This window comes from Nicotiana tomentosiformis, chromosome 3 (genome assembly GCF_000390325.3).
Source record: "Nicotiana tomentosiformis chromosome 3, ASM39032v3, whole genome shotgun sequence".
Taxonomy (NCBI): Eukaryota; Viridiplantae; Streptophyta; class Magnoliopsida; order Solanales; family Solanaceae; genus Nicotiana; species Nicotiana tomentosiformis.
Genome location: NC_090814.1, coordinates 94,231,176 through 94,252,349, shown reverse-complemented (window position 1 = coordinate 94,252,349; position 21,174 = coordinate 94,231,176). Strand labels below are relative to the sequence as shown.

Sequence of the window (21,174 nt, the reverse complement as noted above, 5' to 3'; positions counted from 1 at the left end):
GTAAGCACAAGAAGAATACCAAATCCCGAGATGAGTCTGAAGATGACGATATCTTTGTCGCTCGCAGACTGACCCCTGTCGGGGAGCAGACGACAATCGAGGAAAAGAACCATGAGGCTGATCTCCTTCCGACTCGAGAGGCCGAGATGGAGACAGGGGCTGAGACCTCCTGAGAAGCCGCTTTTATTCTGAAGGATGCGACTTGTGTGATAGACATCTTCGAAATGCCCTCCTACAGTGAGTCCATGCTTGAAGAGGCCGAGGCAGGAAAGGAAAAGTCAAGCGAAGGAGTTCACGGAGCAGACGACCCACTCCACTCCTTCTTCGATAGTGTGGACATGTCCACTTTGGAAGACTTTTTCGGGATAGGTGACTTAGAGATCCCGAAGAAGGACGCACCTTCGGAAGTTGGCGGGCCGAGTTCGAGCCTAAAACTGGTGAAACAGTTTCCCGCTCCGAGTGTGGACCTCGATTACAAGGGAACGGTTATTCTTACGGTCTCGAAGGATGCCCCGGTTCTATCTGCTCTCGTAGGCATAGCCAGCTACCTCCAATGCCTGGTGACCGATGAGGACCAGGAAAAGATGAACGAGGTGGGCGCGTCAAGTCTCTTCAACGAGGCGCAACAGGTGCTAAATCGGGTAAGGCATCAATACTCCCTTGTGAATTCCACTTAGGTTTTGATATCTCTTACTAGTTTCATTATTTTGTAGGCCTCAGTGCTTCACCATGAGAGCTTCCTCCGGTACCGCTTAGAAATCCATCTCTAGTTCGAGCTCAAGGGGCAGGTTCGGAAGAAGGATATGTACAAGCTTCTCAGTGAGCAACAGGACGGGGTCGTCAAGGATCTTCAGGCTGAGCTAGACATGGCTCAGAAGGAAGCTTCGACCCTGAAGCGGGAACATACCGACCTGGATGAAAAGGTAAAGGTTTTTGAAGCTAAAAATGATGAGCTAGTCATGGTGACAAACAATAAAACCTAGCAGGTCCAACAGAAGATCGACCTGATCGACCAACTCCGTGTTGAAATGAACAAGGTTCAGGCCATGGCCGACGGGTGAAAAAGCAAAATGGACCTGTTAGCTTCGGAGAAGGAGACCTCTAAGGCGAAGCTGGCATCGGTTGATAACCAATTCTGAGTGACGAAAGACAAAGCTGACAAGTGGTCTCAATTGAATAACGAGCTCTGAGTACAGCTGAGCTCAGCCGTCGCAAAATGGGATGCCCTCGGTAGAGAATATAAGACTGTGAAGTCCAAATTGGACACAACCTCCGCTGTCGAAGAGATGGTGGCCTAATACAAGGCCGATGTGGAGGCAGCCGAGACCCGCCTAAAGGCAAAGGCCGAATATATGAACCGGTTGTCCCGAAGAGAAACCCTCGAAGAGATCCACGCCCGCGGTTTTGACCAGTCGGGTGAGACAGAGGAAGAAAAAAATCTCGAGGCCGAGGCAAAGAAGCTTTACGATCCCGAAGGTGCCGAAGACTCCGAGGGTCCTGAGGGCTCCGACGGTTCTGACGATGAGTCGGGCCCTGGTGAAGATCATGCGTAGATGCCTTATTACTTTTTTGGTTTTTGTCTCATGTGTTTTTTTTTTTTTTGTGTGTGTGTATGTGTGTGTGTATGTATGTATATGTGTGTATATATATATATATATATATATATATAGAGAGAGAGAGAGAGAGAGAGAGAGAGAGTTTATTTTGAGGCCATTTTTATGGGGCCTTTGTAAGTATCATCACATAACTCTCTCTCTCTCTCTCTCTATATATATATATATATATATATATATATATATATATATATATATATATATATATATATATATATATATATTTTTTCTTTCTGGCAATTTCGTGTCTTTACTTTTTCAGCATCTTTCCATAATTTCTATTCTTTTAATGTTTCTAATGCCTTAGCATAGGATCGAATGTAGTTATAGGGCATTCATTTTTCAAAGGTCCGAACGGAGCCTGATTTTGATACAAATTTGTTTGCTCGAGGCTTTGAAAACCCGGTATGACCGGAAGTTTTTTCGAGATGCTTAAGTGATTTTAGGCGATGCTTTTGCCGAGGGTAACCCTTTAGCAGGTTTTGAGTTTTTATAAAGGCCTTACTTTCTGATTACGAGCTTCGAACGTCTCTGAGCCGTGTTTAAGGTGGCCGTAGCCTTTTGTATTTAGGCACAACCAAATAGGTTTGCCGCCTCCGAAATTTAGTAGCCCGAGTTATCCGAGATTATTTTTCGGACGACAATCCCCGAATAGGGGTAGCCCTTGGGCTCGATAGTCCCCGAATAAGGGTAGCCCGTGGAATCTTAGGATCCATAATTTAAGAGGCAAGAAAATGTGTAATAACAACGCGTAACTTTCTTTCATTTCTATGAAAATACATGATCGAAAATGCGTAAAAGCTTGTATCATGGCTAAAGTGGACTATGTGGGCACGATTCACACGACTGTTTGGCTCTTACAATGAATCCTAACCACCGATGTTTAGCTTTTAGCATACAAGGTTTTCTTTTTTCCTTGCTAAAAAAGTTACATTGAATCCTAACCACCGAGCCTTAGCTTCTAGCATACAAGGTTTCTTTTTTTCCTTGTTAAAAACCTTAATCCAAGGGTTAGGCCCCCAGTATTCGAGGTCGAGCTTGAGAGGGCTCGGATACTGTTGATGCGAAATGAACGCCCATTGAATCCAATTTGAGACCGACCTTCGAATCTAAGTTAGCATGTTTTACTATTGCCTCATTAAAAACCTTGCCGAAAAACCCATTTCAGGACAAAAACGGTTCAAGGGGAAAAAGAATACAACGCGTGCTTTCAGACCTAACATCCATATCATCCTTGGTCGTTTACCTGCAAATGTTAGTCCGATTCGTAACATAATTAAAGAGTAACTAAGTTCGTACCTTAGCAGTAGTACCGCTTTAAGTGTACCACGTTCTAGTTGTTCGGTATTTGCACACCATTTTATGCTTCGAGTTTGTACGAGCCTTTGTCGGTAATTCCGACTACTCGATATGGTCCTTCCCAATTTGGTCCTAGTTTCCCCCTGTTTGGGTTCCAGGTGTGCAATGTTACATTTCTCAACACCAAGTCCCCTATCTTAAAGTGTCGGAGGTTGTATCTTTGGTTGTAATATTTCTCTATATGCTGTTTCTGGGCGGCCAATTGGACTAGGGCGGCCAACCGCCTTTCATCCAATAGCTCTAGGCTCATGATCATGGCCTCGCCGTTTGACCCTTCTGTTGCATATTGGAACTTGAGTCTTGATTCTCCCACTTCGATTGGTATTAAGGTTTCGGCCCCGTAGACCAATCAAAATGGGGTGGCCTCGGTACTAGACTTCGAGGTCATACGGTATGTCCACAAGACTTCAGGCAAGATTTCCTTCCATTTCCCTTTGGCATCGGTCAACCTCTTTTTCAGGTTTAGAAGTATGATCTTGTTTGTCGATTTCGCCTGTCCATTCCCACTAGGGTGGTAAGGTGTTGATAATATCTTCTTAATCTTATAATCTTCGAAGAATTTATTTACCTTGCTGCCGATGAACTGTCTCCCATTATCACACATGATCTCGGTCGGTATCCTGAATCAACATATTATGTGGTCCCAGATGAAGTCAATAACTTTTTTTCCCGGACTTTCTCGAACGCTTGAGTTTCGACCTATTTGGAAAGATAATTAGTCACGAATAGTATGAATTGAGCCTTACCGGGTGCCCACAGTAGGGGACCGACGATGTCCATCCCTCATTTCATAAATGGCCACGGGGACAAGATCGAGTGGAGTAACTCTCCCGGTTGATGGATCATCGGTGTGTGTCTCTGGCAGTCGTCGCATTTCCGTATGAAGTCCTTCTCATCCTTCTCCATTTCGGTCCAGTAATAGCCGGCCCTGATTAATTTTCAAATCAAAGATTTCGCCCCCGAATGGTTCCCGCAAGTGACTTAGTGACCTTTTCTCAAGGTGTACTCGATATCTCCCGGCCCCAAGTACCTGGCTAACGGACCGTCGAACATTCTCCTGAACAATGTCCCTTCGACCAAGCTAAATCTGGCAGTCTTGGTATGCAGGGCTCTCGATTCTTTGGGATCCGAGGGCAATTTCCTAATTTTCAAGTAGTCTATGTATTTGTTCCTCCAATCACAGGTTAAACTCGTTGAGTTTACTTCGGCGTTGCCTTCTTCTATCACCAACTTCATGAGTTGTACGGCTATTCCCGAACTGAATTCATCGTCATCAACTGATGACCCCAAGTTAGCCAGAGCATCAGTCTCGCTATTTTGATCTCGGGACACATGTTGTAGGGTCCATTCCTTGAATTGATGCAGCGTTACCTGCAACTTGTCTCAATACCTTTGCATTCGTTCCTCTTTTACTTCGAACCTCCTATTGACTTGATTTACCACAGGGAGAGAATCGCACTTAGCTTCGACCACCTCAACCCCAAGGCTTTTAGCCAATTCAAGACCTGCAATCATGGCCTCATACTCGACCTCATTGTTAATCAATTTCACAGTTCTAATAGACTTCCTAACTACATTCCTCATAGGAGGTTTCAGCACGATGCGATCCCAGATCCCTTTGCGTTCAAGGCACCATCCGTAAAAAAGGTCCAAATTCCCGAGGTAGTCCCCGAGGCTAACAATAATTCTCTTTCGACTTCGGGCACTAAGGCCGTCGTAAAGTCGGCCACGAAGTAGGCCAAAATTTGAGATTTTATGGCGGTTCGGGGTTGATACTCCATATCGTATCCGCTGATTTCGACGACCCATTTGTCCAATCGGTCCGAGAGCTTGGGTTTGTGCATGATATTCCTCAGTGGGTAAGAGGTTACGACACATATGGGGTGACATTGAAAGTATGGTTTTAACATTATGGAGGCGCTTAGCAAAGCGAGCGCCAATTTTTCCAGGTGAGCATACCTTGTTTCGGCCTCGCCTAGATTTTTACTAACGTAGTAAATAGGAAATTGTGTACCTTCCTCTTTCCGGACTAAGACTCCACTTATCGCCACCTCGAAAACTACCGAGTAAAGGTAGAATTGTTCATCCGCCTTCGGAGTGTGGAGTAGGGGGACTCGAGAGGTACCGTTTGAGTTCTTCCAAAGCTTGTTGGCATTCCGGGGTCTAGCAAAAGTTCTTCTTCTTCTTCAACAGTGAGAAAAATCGATGGTTTTTGTCCGATGACCTCGATATGAATCGGCTCAGGGCGGCTATATGCCTAGTCAGCCTCTGAACGACATTGACATTGTCCACCACGGTGATGGCTTCTAGGGCTTTGATTTTGTCGGGATTGATCTCGATCCCTCGATTGGATACCATGAACCCCAGGAATTTTTCGGATCCGACCCCGAATGCGTACTTTTTCGGGTTCAGCTCATATTATATCTCTTCAATATGTCGAAGGTTTCCTGCAAATATTTCAAATGGTCCTCTGCTCGCAAGGACTTGACTAATATATCGTCAATATAAACTTCCATTGATTTTCCTATATTTTCTCCGAACATCCGATTTACTTGGCTTTGATATGTGGCACATACGTTATATCAATAGGTTATGAATTTAGTGATAAAGGAAGTTTTTTCTTGATCGCTCGGGTCCATCCAAATTTTGTTATACCCGGAATAGGCATTGAGAAAACTGAGTATCTCGTGCCTGGCCGTCGCGTCGATCATTCGATTAATGTTAGGCAAAGGAAAAAAATCCTTAGGGTATGCCTTGTTCAGATCTTTATAACCCACACACATTCTTAGCTTATTTCTCTTCTTAGGTACTACCACTACGTTGGCTAACCAGTCCGGGTACTTAACTTCCCGAATGGATCCTATTTTAAGGAGTTTAAATACCTCATCCTTGATGAATGTGTGCTTGATCTCGGACTGAGGTCTCCTTTTCTGCTTAACCGGATGAACTTCGAGTCCAAACTCAGTTTATGAGTGGTTACCTCCAGCGGGATCCTTGTCATGTCAAGATGGGACCAAGCAAAACAATCTACGTTAGCTATAAGAAATTTAATGAGGTTTTTTTTAGCACGGGAGTTAACCCCGTGCCCAGGTATACCTTCTGATCGGGTAATTGTTCGATCAATATGACTTGCTCCAGCTCCTCGACCGTCGAATTGGTGGCATTGGAATCATCGGGGGCAATGAACGACCTAGGAACTCTGTAATCATCCTCCTCGCCTACTCCTCTCTCTTTTGGTTCGATCGGGGCTTTTATCGGTGATTGCTATTTAATTTCTTTCGTCCTGGTCAGCTCTATGTTCTTTGATGTCAAGACCACGGGCACTAGGATCACCTCATCGACTGTGAACATTTCTTTTGCGGCCGGCTGCTCTCCGTAGACCGTCTTGATTCCTCCCCGCATAGGGAACTTTAGTACCTGGTGTAATGTTGAGGGTACTGCCTTCATGTTGTGAACCCATGGCCTTCCGAATAAGGCGTTATACCTCATGTCCCCTTCGATCACATAGAATTTTGTATCTTAAATCGTCCCATCAGTATTCACTAGCAGGGTTATTTCTCCTTTAGTAGTTTTGCATGCCATGTTAAATTCGTTCAACACCCGGACCACCGACTACTCTACGACCCTCGATCTGATGATGTTGGCTGAGCTGCCTGGATCAATCAACACACGTTTAACTCGAGATTTGTTGATAAGTATGGATATCACCAGTGCATCATTATGAGGTTGTATGATGCTCTCGGCATCCTCGTTGCTGAACAAAATGGTTCCCTCCGAGATGTAATATCGGGTGCGTTTTTCCCTCGTGATGGATACTTTAATGCGCTTTATCATTGATCCTTGGGGGACATCGACCCCTCCAATGATCATGTTGATGACATGCTTAGGTTCTTCTTGGTCGGTCTGTTTGAGGAGTCCCTGTTCCTAAAGTGGTTTTTGGCTCGATCACTCAAAAACTCTCGGAGGTGCCCGTTATTGAACAATCGGGCAACTTCTTCTCTCAATTGTCGGCAGTCTTCGGTCTTATGGCCATGGGTGCCATGATACTTACACATCATGTTAGGATCTCTCTGGTTAGGATCGAACTGCAATGGTCAAGGCCACTTGATTTCTTTGATGCGCCCAATGGCCGATATGACGTTGGCTGCAACAACGTTGAAGTTATACTTTGATAGTCTCGGTGCTTCCCTTACCCCGAACGGCCTCTCAAAACCATTCTTGCTCACCAGACCTCAGCTATTGGCCCCACGGTCTCTTCTCTTCTCGTTCCTCATAGGGTTATGCCCTGGCCCGTTTACCCTCCGATCTGTATTGTATGATTGATACCGATCTCGGACCGACCTTGATTCATAATCGACGACTCTCTTAGGCCTGTCGTCGGTTCTGATGGGATAAACAGACCCAGAAGGGGCTCCGAGTTGGTCATCCTCGACTCTAATTTTTGACTGGTACCTGTTGTGAACGTCAGCCTAAGTTACCGCCGGGTATTCTACCAAATTTTTATTTCAGCTGCTATGAAGCCAAGGAGCTTCGGGAGTTAAGACCTTGAGTGAATGCTTGAACGGTCCAATCGTCCGCAACCGGAGGCAAGTCCATCCGTTCCATTTGAAACCTTGACACGAACTCCCTGAGCATCTCGTTGTCTCTTTGCTTAACTTTAAAAAGGTCTGATTTTTTGGTCTCGACCTTGATGGCCCCGACATGAGCCTTTACAAAAGCATCTGCGAGCATAGCGAACGAGTCAATGGAATTTAGGGGCAAGTTGTGATACCATATCATTGCTCCTTTTGACAGAGTTTCCCCGAACTTCTTTAATAAGAATGACTCAATTTCATCGTCTTCCAAATCGTTACCTTTGATGGCGCATGTGTAGGAGGTCACATGCTCATTCGGATCCGTGGTTCCATTATATTATGGAATATCGGGCATACAAAACCTCTTTGGGATTGGCTTCGGTGCCGCGCTTAGAGGAAAAGACTTTTGGACAAATTTTTTGTAGTTTGTGCCTTTCAATATTGGAGGCGCTCTAGGGATTTGATCGACCCGGGAATTATATGTCTCTACCTTTTTGTCATTTGTCTCAATTTTCTTTTCACGTGATTCCACCCGTTTCGTTAATGCTTCAAGCATTTTCATTACTTCGAGACTGACACCGGACTCAATTTCATCCGGCCTTTCGGTGATCTGCTCATTTCTTCGGGAGTTTTCCCGGGACGGTTCACACTCAACTCTTCTGGGGGCGCGGCTTTGATTTTGCAGCTGCGCTATCGCCGCCTGTTGAGCCTGCAACATTTCGAAGATCAATCGTAGACTGACCCTGTCGCTTTCGCCTTCGGGTGCTTCTCGAGCCGTTGGCTGGGCTCCTCCGCGAATGCTGTTCTCGGGGTCGGTGGGCAGGTTGGCGTCGATGGCCATCTGCGAGTTAGCATCGACTGCGTCTACAACTGGGACTCCGTTGGGGATTAGCAGGAGCACCTCATTGTTGGGCACCAGATTGTTGTTTTCGCCATGATGGCTAGACTTGGCCTCAACATTTAGGTGAGCATACTAAGAATTTGACATTTTTAAGTTGACCTAAAATTGAGACATTAAAGAACAAGTATAAAATAGAGTATGTTATGGAGCTTTGTATCAAACCACCACTATTATCCTTATCCCCACGGTGGGCGCCAAATTGTTTACCCTTAAAACGAATAACAATTAAATTTGTACGCATTTTTAATGATATGCGGATTGATTCAATACAAGTAATCAAGAATGCTAGATAAACGAATTAAAGATAAAACAAATAACCAAACTAGTTGCGACGTTGAGTCTGAGCTCGGATTCAAGCTTAACAATAGTTTTGCTCTCGACCGGACCCTCGATTCGAAGCCAAATGCGTATGAAGAACTATGATTAAAATAAGAACCTTTCAATAGCTAGAAAATAGAGAAATAAGTTTATATTGCCTTGATATGCATGTTACAATGTGTCTATTGAATAAGAAGCTTCTCCTTTATATAGTAGGAGAGTTTTACCCCTAGTACAATTCTAAAAAAGGTAAAAATCTTCCTTGTACATCAATCACTGATACGCTACCGACATCGGGCGAGATCCGCGCCGTGATATTCGGTTGGGTGCGGATATCATGGCTCTCTGTTAGTCGTGTGCACCCGTTTGTAGTGCTTTCCGAGGATTTGGAACTCGTTCCGGGTTCGGGGGGGGGGGGGTATTGTCTTGTCAGGCCCCGTGGCGAACACCCCGTTCTAACCTCGATTCAAAGAGTTTTCATATTCGATCTCTATCTCATACTTCGTATGACTTGCCGAGAACTCGGGGTGTGTGCTGACCCCGAGTTCACCCGTATACAATCTTTCTGCTTTATAAGTTAAATAAATGTTTTCATGAGTAATATTCTGTATAAAATGCTTTACCTTGTAAAATTATTTATTAACTAATTGGTATAAAATAAGTAACTCGTGGTAATGTAAAAGTCAGAGCACGATATACAATTAGGATATTGTTTTTGGTAGTGTTTTTGAGTACTTAAAGTTGACAAGAATGTTTAAATATTTTATTGAAACAAGTGCTGTGATGATATTTTTAATGTACAAATGACTTGTTCTCATATGCAAAATAAGTCATTTTCTCCCTTTGTGAGAGCGTAATATTATCAGTAGACAACAATTGAAAACAAAAAATCGAACCGCTAAATATGATTTCAATTTCAAAAATATTTTTCACCGTGCCAGATATACGCATAAACTCTTTTTAGTAGTTGTTCAGTTTTAGTGTTTCATCTTTTTTTTTCATGGTTTTTTTTCTCGTTAGAGTTCTAAGCTTTGTTTGCAACTTGATATTTTCTCTTAGAGCCTGTTTGGACATAAGAAATTTTTCTCTTTTTTTTAAAAAAAAAATTACTTTTTTCGAAATCAGACGTTTGTTCATAAAATTTTCAATTTTCACTTGAAGATATATTTTGGAAATTTTCGAAAATTTGAAAAACTCCAAAAAAATATTTTTCAAAATTTTCACTCAAATCACTCACAAAACTTCAAAAACAACCCAAAATTATATTCATGTCCAAACACAACTTTAAATTTCAAATGCCATTTTCACCCCCTATTTTGGAATTTTACAATTCTTATGTCCAAACGCCCACTTAATGTGTTGCTTAAATTCAATTATCAACATTTTACTTTTAACTAGTTATTTTTGAGTAACCGATTTGTTTTTATAAATTTTACACCTTTCTCACTTATTAATCTGTTAATTTTGTATTATTGGCTATTTTAAGCCAAAAAAAAAGTTTTTAAAAATTTTAATAGTGATTTTTATGTGATACAAGTATAATTTTGAAATCACTGGAAAATTTAAACTAAACAGATTATCCATCACATTCAGAAGATGAAGTTATTGTTTCTCAAACTCGAAAACTTAAGGGGAATAATTGAAAAGTATTCTTTCATTAGTAGTCCAAATTGATTTACGAATCGTGGCATTACACATTTCGTAACACTTTTAATTTTTCAGTTTTCTTTTTATCACTGTCTATATGTTACTTATGTGGAAATTTTAAAATCTGTAAATACGTAATTGTTTCACATCGATCTTAACTTTAAACACTCCTTTATTCGTAGTACCTTTTTTGGAAATTTTTGCAGTGAGCTAGTGCTAATTTAAAGATATTTTAGAAAATTTTGTCCAATCTGTTTTAGTGTAAACAAAAAAAAACTCAATTTTTGAAATACCAATGCGTACGTATCTCGTTGTGTACGTCAGAGACATATTTTATTTAAGGTTGAAGTGTAATTCGATTTAAAAATGAATATCATGTGTAAGCCATGAAACACATCTAATCCGTAGTTAGGAACAGTGTTATCAGAGCAAAAATCTTTTTCACTACGTATCTTCTATATTATATTAAAAGGAGGGTAGTGAAGCATGAGGTTAAGCCAAGTGGCATATTGAGAAAAAGCCACTTGACACTTTTAAAACAAAATTTAAATAAATTTTATGACAAAATCTAATATAAATTAGCAAGATTATCACAAAATCTAATCTAAGTTGTTCAAGAAATGTTTCTATAATAAAAGTTCTATTTAAGGAATATTCTCCCTTTAATTTTGGTCCAAGTGATAAACGAAAGAAGTGAATTTGTACTGATTTTCGTTCATGATACATTTCCAACTCAAGATTTAGCTTATGTGATATTATCCCTTTAATTTAGGTGCTTATTTAATAATAAAATATTTAGTTTGACTGATATATATATATATATATATATATATATATATATATATATATATATATATATGTATATATGCAGAGTCATTATTTATCTATATTTATATTCTAAAATTTTGTTTTAATAGAGAATGGTAATTTACAATGTGGTTAAGCCGAGTAACATATTAAGAGTAAGACACATAGCAAAATTAGGACAAAGCTAATAAAAATTGCAATAAATTTTTTTGAATTAATAAATTATATTTATATATCTATATCAATATTTTTTATATACATAAAATAAGAGGATAGTTGGTAATGTGGTGAAATCAAGTGACAAAAATAATAAGAAGTCATTTGACAATTTTAGGATAAAATTAACAATTAATACTTAAAAAAAACTTTATTTACGGAAGTAATTAATATCAACTCTATCCTAAATTTAACGTAAATCTTCTATCTCCCTCTTTTTTTTTTTTTTTGGTTTGTTTTGTTTTTCATTTTCAGCTTTCATGTCTTATGATAGGTTATTATATACCAGACTTAAGAAAGTTAAAATAAATAATCGTAATACCGAATTTTACATTGGTAGATTACTAAGAAATGTCGTATTGTGTATAAGGCCACGTAACTGAAATCTAATAGATATAACAAAAAAAATTGAAGAATAAAAATAAATTAGAGATAAATAAAATAAATATGTAATACTTAAAAAAATTATTAACTAACTGAAATAATTTAAGAATTTAGAGCAATAGTTTAAAAATAAAATAAATATTTATGCAAGATAAAAAAATTACATATATATTTATATTATATTTTGATAATGATATTAAATGAAGTGACAAGTTAATGAAAAACCAAATGAAAATGTGATAATACTATATATTAGACTTTAAGTATATACTTTGAATTAGTTTAAATAAATAAATTAAATAGCTAGATAAAATAATATTATTGATACATTTAAATGATAAAAGAGTTCCGAGTAAGAGGATAAAATGTAAAAATATATTAAATTTCAAGAATAAAAAAATTATAACTATCGATGATTATTATAAGGAAGATTATCAAGACATTAAGTCAGTTGGTAAACTAATAAAAAATTACATGACATTAGACAATATTAAGTAATGAGTAATACAATAACTATAAGCAAAGAACAAAAAGAGAAAAAATGTAGAAGGATAAGACATATTTGAATTTGAGATGTAAAATAAAATTTTAGTAAGAATTTTATTAAAATAATATGATTTAATATGCTCAAACAAGATAGATCACAATGTGACATGTTTAGTATTCTTTAATATTGATCACGAAATGAAATGCAAGTAATAAAATCAAGAGATTATGTTGTTACCAGACTTAAGAAAGTTAAAACAAATAATCGTAATACCGAACTTTACATTAGTAGATTACTAAGAAATGTCATATTGTGGAAAATGCCACGTAACTGAAGTCTAAAAGAAAAAAAAATGAAGAATAAAAATAAATTAGAGATAAATAAAATAAATATGCAATACTTAAAAAAATTATTGACTAATTGAAATAATTTAAGAATTTAGAGCAATAGTTTAAAAATAAAATAAATATTTATGCAAGATCAAAATTTTACTTATCTATTTATATTATATTTTGATAATGATATTAAATGAAGTGACAAGTTAATGAAAAGTACATGAAAATGTGATAATACTATATATTAGACTTTAAATATATACTTTGAATTATACTTATACTTTGAATTAGTTTAAATAAATAAATTAAATAACTAGATAAAATAATATTATTGATACATTTAAATGATAAAAGTGTCTCGAGTAAGAGGATAAAGTGTAAAAATATATTAAATTTTAGGAATAAAAAAATTATAATTATCGATGATTATTATAGAAAAAATTATTGAGACATTAAGTTAGTTGGTAAACTAATAAAAAATCACATGACGGTAGACAATATTAAGTAATGAGTAATATAATAACTATAAGCAAAAAACAAAAAGAGAAAAAATGTAGAAGGATAAGACATATTTGAACTTGAGATGCAAAACAAAGCTTTAGTAAGAATTTTATTAAAATAATATGATTTAATATGCTCAAACAAGATAGATCACAACGTGACATTTTTAGTATTCTTTAATATTGATCAAAGAATGAGATGCAAGTAACAAAATCAAGAGATTATGTTGTTACAAATTTAAAAAGAAAAAAAAATAGCTTATCCACTACGAGATTTGAAAAATGATTTCATGTATTCTTCTTTTTTAATATTTAATGATTATCTATAATTTTTATGTGAAAATTAAATAGTAAGGTTATTTGCACATAACCTAAATAATATAAATCATAATTTTATATACTTTGTGTCCGTGCATTTAGCGAGTACTAATACTAGTTTATTTTAGTTGGTAATATAGTCTAGCGAGAGAAAAACAACAATAACAATAACTCAGTATAATCCCACTAGTGGAACCTCTACTCTAGGGTAGAGAGACTGTTTTCGATAGACTCTCTGACTCCTCATTCCAATAACTTCTCACCTTACATTTGGGTGACTCGAACTCACAATATAACTCAGCACTCACAATATCTTGATCGGTGCTTACCAGTAAACAAAGTCCAAAACAAAATGAGCTGTGGCAAAACGGACCATCCAAAGAACTAAAATACTCCCTCTCTACTGTACTACAGAATTCTCCTATTTCTCTATCTCTTTCTCTGTCGTCATTTATTCTGTTTTTGTTTCTGCAGACTCAGTAAAATCAACGAAAAAAAAAGAGGAAAGTCTTACCCTGTTTTTGCTCACAATCTTTGAGTTTGGGTTTTGTGTTCTTTGATTAAAGGACACCCTTTAGACTCATCAGGTATGAATTACCGATTTCCAATTTATTCTTCTTTTTTTTTCCTTTTGGCTCATATTGTGGACCAAAAACTGTAATATTAAAACACCAGCTTGATAAAATTGGAAATGAAAGGACTGATCTTTTTTTTGGTTTGCTTTTTCGACAGAACCCAAATTAGGAAAAAAGAGTTAAAGAAAAGGAGAAAAAGGAACAGTCTTTGGGCACTGTGACACACACACATAGTTGCTGAAAGAAGGAATAATCATGGCCGTGGATGAGAATGGCTCGCTGAATCGGACGGACGCCAATGATTCTGCTGCCGTCGCTCATCAGAACGGCGTGCCGCGGTCAACGTTACCCAATGATCAGAATCTTCAGATGAAAACCACAGTGCAGCATAAGCCTCAAATGGCTATCAACGGGAATGGAGTGCTGAGTCAGCATAATTTTCATCATCAGAAAATGAACGGTGATGAGGAAGGGTTTAACAGCAGGGAGATGAGGGATTTGGAGGAAATGCTCTCAAAGTTGAACCCCATGGCTGAAGAGTTTGTGCCCCCCTCACTCTCTACCAACCACGGTGGAGTAGTGCAATTCCTTTCCGGTGGAGAACAATTTGGGTTTGATGCTTTCAATTTTTTTATGCAAGCTGGACTCGCTGGCGATGGAAATTTCAGCAGAAGGGTAACTAAATTTATCATGTTTTTATATAATAGCTACTGGAAAAAATTGTGCATATGCAAGTGTTAGGTTGTCCAGTTTATGTATGTTAAATATAACATGATAACTTCTAGTACTAGGAAATTTCATACAGTTGGTATCATGCAAGAACATAAAAATGAGGATGGTCTAAAAGGAGGATTTTTGTGTCTCTCTCTGGCCCTATTATTTTGAAAAAAGAGAAGTCTATTGTAGTTAGCTTTTGTAACCTTGTTTGTTATGGAACACTGTCTTGGAGTGATGGCTAACTATTCGGGTTGAAATGGATTGGCAGAAGAGAAATGGCTATGGACTTGGTAGGAGAAAGATGAATGTCCGGACAAGCATGGCCCAACGCGAAGAGGTTATAAGGAGGACTGTTTATGTGTCTGACATTGATCATCAGGTGCTTAAAAAATGGTTACTTGTTCATTATATTTTATTTGGTTATTTCAATTTTCACCTTCATCTTTTTTCCATCGAGACTAATTTTTCTTATTCTGTGCAGGTGACTGAAGAGCAACTTGCTACACTCTTTCTTACTTGTGGGCAGGTGAATATGTTTCTCGTTTGGTCATGCTTCCTCATTCAGTCATATTTTATTGCATTTTTTTTTATGTTAATAAAATCTTTTGTTGCTGTAATGTGACTAACCTTAATGTGCTGAAGGTGGTCGACTGTCGCATATGTGGAGACCCCAATTCTGTACTCCGTTTCGCGTTTATTGAATTCACTGATGAAGGTATCTTGAACCATAATCTTTGGTTTGACATTTGTTTGGTTAAAGTTCTTGTTGTCTAACAGTGGTATTGTCCCATGTATGGTCTGCAGAAGGTGCAAGGAATGCTTTGAGTCTTGCAGGAACTATGCTAGGGTTTTACCCTGTGAGAGTGCTTCCCTCTAAAACTGCAATTGCGCCTGTTAATCCAGTATTTCTTCCAAGGGTGAGAAAATGTGTATACTTCTGGTACTTCCCTTTTGTAAAATTGCTTTTGAGGTGACGAATGGATACCCCCGTGTTGCTAATACTGAAACTTTTACCTTTGGCTATGGTATGCAGTCCGAAGATGAAAGGGAGATGTGTGCAAGAACTATATACTGTACAAACATTGATAAAAAGGTAATTTGGGTTTGTAATCCCTGCTTTATATTCTGGTCTCTGTTTCCGTTACTGATTTATTGTCTCTTTTCGTCTTCTTGAGCCGAGGGTCTATCGGAAACAACTTCTCTACCCCGGGGTAGGGGTGAGGTCTGCGTACACACTACCCTCCCCAGACCCCACTTGTGGGATTTTAGTGGGTTGTTGTTGTTGTTGTAATCCCTGCTTTATATTGTTGGAGTCTTGGAGAGCATCTATGAAGACAAATGCTTTATGACCTGTTCATTTGTATGAAGCAGGTTACTCAAGGAGATGTCAAGCTCTTCTTTGAATCCTTTTGTGGAGAGGTTTGTACTTTGTAGCTTCTCAGGTGACTTGTCTGAAAGTGCATGTCCTAGTTAAGGTCCTAACTCTGTACCTTTTTCTTCTCTAATGCAGGTTAAGCGCTTGAGGTTGCTTGGTGACTATCATCATTCCACTCGTATAGCTTTTGTCGAGTTTGTTATGGTAACTTCCATGAGCCTTTCTTGGTAACTTCCACTCGTATATCATAGTGTTCTGGACTCGTGCTTCTTTCTACTCTTAAGAACTAATAGAACCTCCAATCAGATGCTTTCAATGTGATGATGGAGATTTGGCAGTGCTTCCATTTACTGTTTCATGTTAGCTCAGAATGCATGTTTGTCTTTCACTATCCATGCATGTAGTTTTGCATTAGCTTGATGTTATTTGACTCTTTTACAATCTAAGTGTAAAAAATTTCAGTTTTTGGCCTTTTTGGGTAAAGTTCATCTGGGCAAAGTAAGTTCTTGGTAGTCGTGTAGCCACTCCTGTGAATTTGAGATAATGCTGACATAATTTGAATTTCGATTCAAAGTTTTTCTTCCCTTGCTTACTGGAATGCGAGTCGAAGTTTGTGTTGATATCTATCTCTGTCACCAGAAATTTATCCTAATCTACATAACATGAGCCATGTGAGCATTACTTTCTCTCTGGTAATAATCTTTATTGCAGTTGAAACTCTTTGGTGTGAAAAGGTCCATATCATCTGCAGGTCAGTTCTAGCTGTGGATGCTAATGTCCTTGTACTTCTTTTCAGTATAGCAGATGTGCTTGATTTTTATTGGTTGCTTATTTGTTAAGAGTAGTAGAGTGGATGACGAATATAGAGATATGGTACCCACTTGCTGTTCAATATAAATGGTTGAGGTATTTAGTTGTGTAGATAGAGTTACAGCTGGAGGGAGAGGGGTCCTCTGGTCAGCTGCTTAAAAAACGATCCCAATATAAAATTCCGCATAACTAATACATATAGACTATAAAATAAATAAAACTCTTATAACTAATAAAATTTTTGGTTTCTAGTGTGAAATCATAATTGATTCAATGTTTGATATAGGTACCCGGTCCATTTCAATTTATGTGTCTTATTTTCCTTTTTAGTCTATTTAAAAAAGAATGCCTTTAGTAACTCTTTAACTCCAACATTTCACATGGCATATTTAAGACCACTAGATTCAAGGACATTTTGGTACGTTATACACATCTTTACTTTAAGACCACAAGATTCAAAAGTCTTCCTTACTTTGCTTAATTAGTCAAACTAAGACACATAATTTAAGACGGAAGAAGTATTAAGTACTGCATTACTAATATTGGCATAACTTCCGCCGGTAATCTATGTATTATTTTATCTGGGATGGAATGTGGAATAGAAATATGTTTATTAGCAATATCTCTTAAGAGTATCTACAAAATGCCTTTGAAGTTGACAACCCCTATGTATTATCATTTACCATATAATAATTTTTACATTATTATGATATTATTATTGGCCGGATAGTAGTTTTTAAAATGATATTGGCGGGATAGCAATCTTTACATAATTGATAATTATCCACTGCATAACATTATTTCATTATAATTCTTGCATAACTAATCTGTGATCAAAGGACCCCTTAATTCCTTAACTGGGATGAGTATGGGGTCTTCTTGCCTTTCTATCTTTTAGTTATCCGGGAAACAAATGGACAGTCTCAGAATCACTACATTTCGAAAAACTGGATGTTTGTTTTAAAAAGTTAAGTTGATTACTTCATGGAAGAAACCCGAAGACATTATAAGAAAAAATAATCACTTATAAAATGGTTCCTTGACAGCAGGAAATAAGAAGTTGCCTATGTTGTCATTTTGATCAGTTCAACAGGCATGTGGTATATTTGGCAGCTAATGAGTACATGCCAGTAGATTATTAGTAATTCACAGTAATGTGGGGTAAATAGAATTGCGATCTCGGTGTTTTTGAGGCTGCCCAGCTCGGATTTTCTTCATCTCTCAGTGACCAACTTTTGAGCTGTTACTTTGAGTGCGGACTTGGGGTCTTGAATATATTATATGTTTATGGCTGTTGCTTTGATGGGAACCTTTACAACTTTTACTATGTGTAGTCTGTACGTCTTGTCACTTAAATGAAGCTGGAAGGAAGTTCTTTATACTTAGTACTCCTTCGTGAGATACTATTATATAAAGTAGATCTGCTTTACCATCCAAGTAATCTTCACATTGGACAAAAGTACTACTACTTTAGTGCCTATTATGTCGTTAAGTGTGGTTTTCACGACAAAGATTCTTCAATATGCTTGCATCAGGATATGATATATCTGAGAATTTCTCCGTTCCTCAGTTACTTTCAACTAGCATGCTATATCTTCATCCACCGGCATTCATTGAGAATGGATATAGGGAATTATAAAAGAGATTTTATTAGTCTTTGGTGGAGGTTCTAGATTTGAACTTCCTCATGGTACTCTCTCAGGATTGTGGATGCAATCTGCAACACATGTGGAATTTATGTTTAAAGGTGCCAGCTTTGTAAGTCATGTGGATGCAATCTGCAACACATCTGGGATTTGTAGAGTACACACTACCTGTTTTTGGATAGGAGAATGCCACACTTCTGTTTACCTCCTCCTTGTGATTAGTTGTAGGTCCAAACTTTTACGAGAACACTTCTAGCTGTGGCAATGACGAGCTTTGTCGCTGTTAGACTTTACCTTATATTGTCTTCTTCGACCAGATGTATTTCTAGACTCTGTTGCTTACTTTCATGGAACATGCATGGTGTGGATTTTTCTCGCTTGGCGTTTTACTCGAGATTAGTTTGCTTGGTCTTGCATTTTATGATCTCAATAATTGGTCCCAAAAGTCCATGTACTCCCCATAATGTTGTATATATTTGAGGAAATTCAAAGTAGAAAATTTTGAATTCCTCCGTTCTACTGCTTATTATTTTTGTTTCGCTCTCCCTTGAAGGAAATTCAGCATGGGGGCATTGCACGATTATGTTGTTTGTGTAGTTTAATTATGATTTTTCTGATTATTACAGGCTGAGAGTGCCATTGCTGCTCTGAACTGCAGTGGTGCAATCCTAGGATCACTCCCTATAAGGTTGCTCTCTGATTCCAGTGCAAATCATGCTGATGCTTCTTCTCTATTTTACTGACATATTCATTAATCTTAAACTTTTTTGCATACTGTAGAGTAAGCCCATCAAAGACTCCTGTTCGACCACGTGCTCCTCGCCCGGCAGTGTAGTGACAAATCACTTTGCATCCCTCAGCTGATCTTACATCTAAATACATACGTAGATACAGATACCACCGAGTTCCTTGTGGCATTTGTCTTTTAGTTTATCCGCATTACTCAGCAGGGCATCTCTCATCCACAGGATACTGTTTTTGAGCTTGTACCGTTGGTATGAGTGCTTATGTTGATGTAAATTAAGTCTGGTATATTTATGTTTCTCTAGGCACTGCCTCGAGTACTGATGTGACTGATGTTCTAACAGTATCAACGAGTTCTGTGATATTCCTCTACCCCCCAATCTATCTGTGTTTTGCTCTTATATATATCTGAGGTTGTTCACTGGGGCTGTGTATTTTAGTTATACCAGCAGTAAGTGATGGAGCGGAATGACAATGGACCTCTTCCTTTTCTTTGAGTTTGTTTTTCATGCATTTCTTTAATAAATGTGACCAGTGACTGGTTGTATAATTTAACCTCTGCTATGTATAGGGAGATTGAACTAAACTGATTGCTAACGGCTGCTGTGTTAATGTGATCTTGAACTTCATGCGGCAGGTTTGTTTGTTTTAATCTACTCCTGAAGTTTATTAGGTTAAGTACCATTACATGCAACAGAAACAGTGTATTTGACTTGACAATCTTAGCCTAAATTCGTATTTTTTTTAATATAGAGATCCCCACTTTCGGAATTTTGTTTTGGTTAGGGTGCTATTTGGTCAGACGCTTAACGTTGGCAAAACTACTAGCTAAAAAGGAAGACAAGACAGACATTTATTTATCTCTTAATTTTTGTCTTATTAGATATTTTAAGCAATAAAAATTGCAATTAATTTAATAGTAACTTTTATGTGATACAAATATTATTTTGAACCATCGGAAAATTTGAACACAGAGTATCTATCACATTAAGAAGATGAAAAAGCTAATGTTTCTCAAAATCAAAGGGTTTATGGGAATTATTGAAAATTATTCATTCTTTAGTCCAGATTGATTTATTAGTTGTGACATGTTCAATTCAGGACCCTTTCATTTTCACTTCCCTTTTTTTTTTTAAAGTCAAAAAGACTAACTTATAGTATCTATATATCTATATCTATATCATATCATACTATATTATAAGCACGAACACTTTTAGATGACGTAAGTTTACTAAAATGTCTTTCAAAAATTGAATGACTAAATTACCCTCTACCTAAAATTAAAATTACCTCTCACCAAATGATATTTTGTACTTAATGTTGTGGTAATAAATAATTCACAACCTTCATGAATGAAATAATTCCAGTAATGGGTTGCTATACATTTAGCCGTTATTGTATACATTTCAGAGACACTGCAAATTTCAGTTAATTCATTGTATTTTATATGCTTTCGTGTTGGATTGAAGATAACTTTTTATAAAATTGTAGATATACTCCGTGCAATGTCATTTAAAAAGCAAACTTATAGATTGTGGAATGAGAAATATATTTTAAGCCTCTATGGAGTACTTCAATCTTATGCATCATCATGTTCATCTCCCTTTTTGGTTCCTAACGAACATAATATAAATTCATCATATCATATCAACAACAACATACTCAGTATTATCTCACACTGTAGGGTCTGGAGAGGGTAGTGTGTACGCAGACCTTACCCCTATCTTGTGAGGATAGAGAGACTGTTTTCAATAGACCCTCGGCTTAGGAAAGTATAAACACCACATTAATAAAAATATAGACAAGAAGGGACAATACCATAATAATATAATCATCATACTGTATACT

The 21,174-nt window shown here is 37.5% G+C and overlaps 2 protein-coding genes across 2 annotated transcripts in view; both read left to right on the top strand.

Moving 5' to 3' along the window:
* Positions 1 to 13,904: 13,904 nt before the first annotated feature.
* LOC104097171 (polyadenylate-binding protein-interacting protein 11-like) lies at positions 13,905 to 19,698 on the top strand. The gene is made up of 11 exons (XM_009603698.4): positions 13,905 to 14,046; positions 14,192 to 14,709; positions 15,020 to 15,130; positions 15,233 to 15,277; positions 15,394 to 15,466; positions 15,556 to 15,668; positions 15,785 to 15,844; positions 16,123 to 16,170; positions 16,262 to 16,330; positions 19,209 to 19,270; positions 19,363 to 19,698. Exons 2-11 carry the CDS (start codon positions 14,290 to 14,292, stop codon positions 19,415 to 19,417), a joined length of 1,056 nt encoding a protein of 351 aa, XP_009601993.1. The 5' UTR covers positions 13,905 to 14,046; positions 14,192 to 14,289; the 3' UTR covers positions 19,418 to 19,698.
* Positions 13,920 to 21,174, top strand: part of LOC104093514 (polyadenylate-binding protein-interacting protein 11-like) — a 46,195-nt gene continuing 38,940 nt past the window's right edge. The window contains exon 1 of the mRNA XM_070197280.1: positions 13,920 to 14,046. The gene's annotated coding sequence lies outside the window, so the exon portion shown is untranslated. The remainder of the gene's footprint in view (positions 14,047 to 21,174) is intronic.